This window comes from Parus major, unplaced genomic scaffold (genome assembly GCF_001522545.3).
Source record: "Parus major isolate Abel unplaced genomic scaffold, Parus_major1.1 Scaffold258, whole genome shotgun sequence".
NCBI classification, from domain to species: Eukaryota; Metazoa; Chordata; class Aves; order Passeriformes; family Paridae; genus Parus; species Parus major.
Window position 1 is genome coordinate 49,014 of NW_015379266.1, and position 4,711 is coordinate 53,724.

The 4,711-nt window shown below is 42.2% G+C and overlaps 1 protein-coding gene across 1 annotated transcript; it reads right to left on the reverse strand.

The window, feature by feature from the left end:
• Nucleotides 1-356: 356 nt before the first annotated feature.
• Nucleotides 357-4,705, reverse strand: GRP (gastrin releasing peptide). The gene is made up of 3 exons (XM_015615754.2): nt 4,566-4,705; nt 3,936-4,186; nt 357-791 (listed from the first exon to the last, which is right to left on the reverse strand). Exons 1-3 carry the CDS (start codon nt 4,702-4,704, stop codon nt 738-740), a joined length of 444 nt encoding a protein of 147 aa, XP_015471240.1. The 5' UTR covers nt 4,705; the 3' UTR covers nt 357-737.
• Between the last annotated feature and the right edge of the window lie 6 nt (nt 4,706-4,711).

The following is a 4,711-nucleotide window of genomic DNA, read 5'->3' on the forward strand; positions in this document are numbered from 1 at the left end:
CGGGCTCACCCGAGCGCTCCCCTCACGGCCGGGGCTCAGCCGGTGTCGGGCTCACCGGAGCGCTCCCCTCACGGCCTGGGCGAGAGCGCCGCCTGCCGGAGGCGGTGGGAGCGGGCGGTCGGGGCTCGAGTTCCGCCTCCGGGCACAGCGGAGCTGCCGCCAGCGGGCCGAGCGCTGCGGGGACAGCGCTGAGCGGCAGCGTCACCTCCCGGGCACACACGGGACACGGAGGCTCCCAACAGAGCGGCTGAAAGTGCAACACACGCCCTGTCCTGGGGAAGGCAGCCGCCCTTGCTACTGGCTCTCACACAGCGAATTTCACTGCTTAACTGAAATAAAAGCATAAACTCCGCCTTTTTCTTGGTACTATTTATTGCGAATGTTGCAATGTCATGTAGTTTCGAACGAAGAAATGAAATGATTTGATAGGTACATCATATAATTAATTGGAAGACCCTTCCATGACAATTCTAGAGATATATCTATATATATATAGATACATATAGATATATAGATGTATATCAAAGCCATTCAAATGAGAAAATGCAACCTTGAAAATGAAGTAGAGGATTTAGTCCTTGCTGAACCATACAAGAGTATGTGTATTTAAGTACTTTACACAAAGGAATTCTTGTGTACAGAAAAGTGACCTTGTTGATTATCTGATACAATCAAGTGTGTGAAATATAGTCTCTTACAGAAAGTATTCAATTTCTTCATGATTTAGTGATCTTCTTTCAGCTTGGAGTGCTCTCTTTCATAGTCACAACTTGAAGCAGATAGTCCATCATCTAATAAAAGGAGAAATATATTATTTATAGATCAGTCCTGAAAAAAGTAATTCACTAAGTTAATAAACCTACTATAAGTTAATAAGCCTAATAGATAACTGCTCTTTGCATTCACACAACAAATGTATTCCTAATAATCTTTCCCAAACAGACTCCATTTGTCTTGGTTAGTGTAATAACCAACTGCCAAAGTAGGAGGAAAGTCATTCCCCAAATAATTCTGTGTGCCACCTCATTTATATCCTGTCTCATTAGCGTGAAAAAGCCAAGTAATAGAAACAATTTATTTTCCAGCTTACTTTTGTACTTAGTCCAACTTGCAGGAGGGATTTCCATCCCCTTTAACTACATGAACTGTAATTTATTCACAGAAGAAAGAGCAGGCAAGGTATTAACTGAAAACAAAAAAAACACAGATGCACTATCCTAAGCCAAACTCCATGAAGTATTGGGCTCACCTCTTCCATTTTTTGACTATTTGTGTGTTACAGCCATTTTCCTCCTCTAGGTGAGTCCTTTAGAAAGAATAATTTCTTCTTAAAAAATGTACAGCACAGTGTGAGCATCAGTAGTGATACACTGAATGATTTGGGCTAGTAAGACCCTGAATCGAGCTACCTGAGGTACTTATCTGTATTTATTTCTAGCTTTTGGGCTTTGTAATCTTAAATTTAAAATTCAGGCTTTAAATTAAATCAGCTACATTTGAAAGCATCCATGAAACAAAGTTCTTGGAGTCTGCTTATTCCCAACACAGCTAGTCTTGGCTGCATGCAGCAGGTGGAGCACAGGGCTGCAGACACAAAACTCCTCATGGTTGGCATCTCTGTCAGAGAGGGAATTGCAGCCCTCAGTGGGCATGTGTCAGCCATTCCACAAGCTGGCAGCAAGGTTCATTATTTATCTTCTTTTGGTCACATTTAGTATCTCAGTCCAACAGGTCACTGCACAGGGAACAGTAACCTGCTGCAAATCTGGTGTCCTCTGGTGGCTCCTTCTAGAACAAGTTTCTGTTCCAAACTCACACAAAATATGCCTGGAAAAGTATTTCATTCCAAGGACAAATTTTCTGGATGCTCTGTGCCATCATCCTCAGCTTCCTGTACCTGATAATCCTCTCCTGTGCACGGACACTTTCCACAGCTGTGGTACAGCAGCATCTTACCCCAAGGTGTTGTCTAACCAAAGTCTGTGCACCTGAAACCCTTCACATCCTGACAAATCTACACAATCAACCCCCAAAGGCCAGTTATGCATTTGTACCACTATGCACATGAATGTCAGATGCTGTATATCAGAGCTCTATCTTTATAAATAAAAACTCTTTTATTCAAAATAACTCTTAAATGAAAAATAATTGTCATTATTTAAATGTTTAGGAAATTATCAGCCCTCAAAAGCACGTTCCTTTTGATCTTCATGTTTTCTTCACCTAGAAGGAAGACCTCAGAAATACCTTAAATTTCAGGTGCTTTCTTGAAGCCAAGGGGAAAAGAGGACATCATATCCTATCTAGGCTGTGTATCATCAGGTATTTGCATCCAACAGCATGAAAGTATAGCTACAGTTACTTTCATTAGATTTTACTTCAGGGTGGAGACAAAGAAACGGTTGATGATGGAAATCAAAGGTTCTACGGCCAAATGAGGTTCTGTAAGTTGTCCTCTATCTTAGTCACAGGTAAAACATAAGCTTTTTTACTAATCCTTACAGAAATCTGGAAGCTTAAGGCAATAACCTCAGTATTCCATAAGGATATTCGATGCCTGACCATAGAAACATTAACAGGATGTTAATTTACGGTGAAAGTATACACATACGGATATGATTCAACTTACCAGAGGCAACTTGCAGCCTTCCTAAGTAGTATTTATTGACAGATACTTTTAGAAGTCAGAACATTTCCCTCTTTACATTAAATAAAGGAATTTATTCATTTCATTTGATTACAAAGCTGAATACTGCAGAATTGAAGATGGACCAAACAGTTTCTTTTTTAGATAGTATTAATAATGAGTTACTATGATGCATCGCTATCATAAAGCCACAGCCAAAAAGAAACCTGTGAGCAACATTTGTATCACTGGTGTGAGAGACTTAAATTACAGCTTAATTTAAAGGGTGAATTTTTACCCACATTCAAATAAAAGCCTAAGTATTCACTGATTTGATTGCACCAGGATTTCAATAGGGAAACCAGGTGGAAGTTTGCCTAGGAATATTAATGACATCATATTGCAGAAGAATACGGGAAGGAAAAAATCTTCCTATTGATGTCTTAAAGAGGGCATACTAATCTTTTTATTCTATTTCATTGTTACCCAGAAGAATTCTGCAGCTTTATCACCACGATTGTGCCTGAGGCATTATAAGGAAAGGAGTTTTCTTGTGGGTCCTATGATTTACATTAGACCCCAATTACTTTCTGTAAAACCTCACTGTTATCCTTCCCAGTGTATTTTATAGGATTTCCATGAAGAGTAGGAATTAATCTGTTCCAAAACCTTGTTATTTCGTGCAACAGCACTAGGAAGAACATTAATTTGAAGGATGAGGAGGGGCAGCTCATCAGTAGCCCCAGACTCTTTTAGCAAACCCAGGAATTGCCACAGCAGTAGCCAGCACCATGGGCTGGAGAAAAGGCAAAGGAGACAGGGACAAAGCTGTGACCAGAGAAAATTCTGCAGCCCTGGGGCTTTACTCAGCCCAAGGCAGAACATCCTGAATGCTGATGGAAGGGGACAGTCACTGTGATGTGGTTCCTCCTGCCTTCACACTCGTTTTTCACACTAGCTTGGCTTTGCTGGGCAATATGTGCTGCTGATGTGATCACCTAAACATGAGGGAAACAAAAGAATGGCCCAACCAACCAGTTTGAAGGGACTAAAGATCTAAGATCCAGGCACTAAAATCTGCTGAAGGCATGCCATGTTTATGCCTAGTAGCAAATGAAGTCATCACAAATACAACCGGTGAGTGACAATCTGCAATCAAGAGCAGAATCTTACTGTACCAAATGTCTAATACATGAGACGCGTTTCTGCTGCTTTTCTGGACAACCCACCAGTTAGGGGAAGCTGATATGTTACTGTAAACCAAAAATTGAACACATGGAGTATCTTTACAGGTTTTTATCTTACTTACATGTTTCCAACTGCTATTGTCATCTGTCTCCCAGGTGTTCCTGGTGTACCAGGGAAGACCTCTTTTTAAAAAATGACCATTTTTATTTTCATTCCTTTCCAGCAGCCTTAACAAATATTTTGAGATTTCTTCCCACTGCAGATACTCTTCCAGCTGCTTGATATTATTAGGTAATGCTGAAAATGGTGTCTTGTTTTCTTCTTCAAAGCCATAAGGAAAATCCCCAGTGCTTTTTTTCCCCATTAAATGTCCTGCAACAACAATTAAAGTAGCACAAAATTAACCCAAACCGGCAAAGACTTGCTTATTCAAACTTCAGGGGAACTTTGTGGGAAGGGAAGGGAAGGGCTAGATAACGTTGAATTGTAGCACTACTGGGACAGAAGATTTTGTCAGTGTCACACACAATTAATTTCTTCTGTCTCTTGTGTTACATTGTCAGAGAAAACGTGGCTGAGAAAGGGGCAGTGATAACCAAGCACTTTGCCTGGAGATAAAGAGAGGCACCTGCTAAGATTTGCTGGACTAAAAGTGGATGGAGAAGCTGTAGGTTTTAGACTTACCCTGTCTCGACACAGGACGTAGGAACCGCGTGTTCCAGTGCCTTTGTAGGAGTTAAACTACACTTACCCACAGCCCAGTGGCTGCCGCGGGGGTAGATCTTGGTGAGCGCGGGGGTCCCGCCAGGCTGCAGGGGCGCCGCTCCGCCCTGAGCCGCCAGCAGCGCCAGCGCCAGCAGCGCCAGCGCCGCGGGCCGCCCGCCCCGCATCCTGCCC

Excerpts from the sequence above, each read along its gene's own strand:
- GRP (XM_015615754.2), bottom strand. The coding sequence starts at position 4,704 with ATGCGGGGCGGGCGGCCCGCGGCGCTGGCGCTGCTGGCGCTGGCGCTG. Across the intron at positions 4,187-4,565 it reads CGGCAGCCACTGGGCTGTGG|GACATTTAATGGGGAAAAAA; the intron begins GTAAGTGTAGTT and ends TTGTTGTTGCAG. Across the intron at positions 792-3,935 it reads ACAATAGCAGTTGGAAACAT|ATGATGGACTATCTGCTTCA; the intron begins GTAAGTAAGATA and ends TCCTTTTATTAG.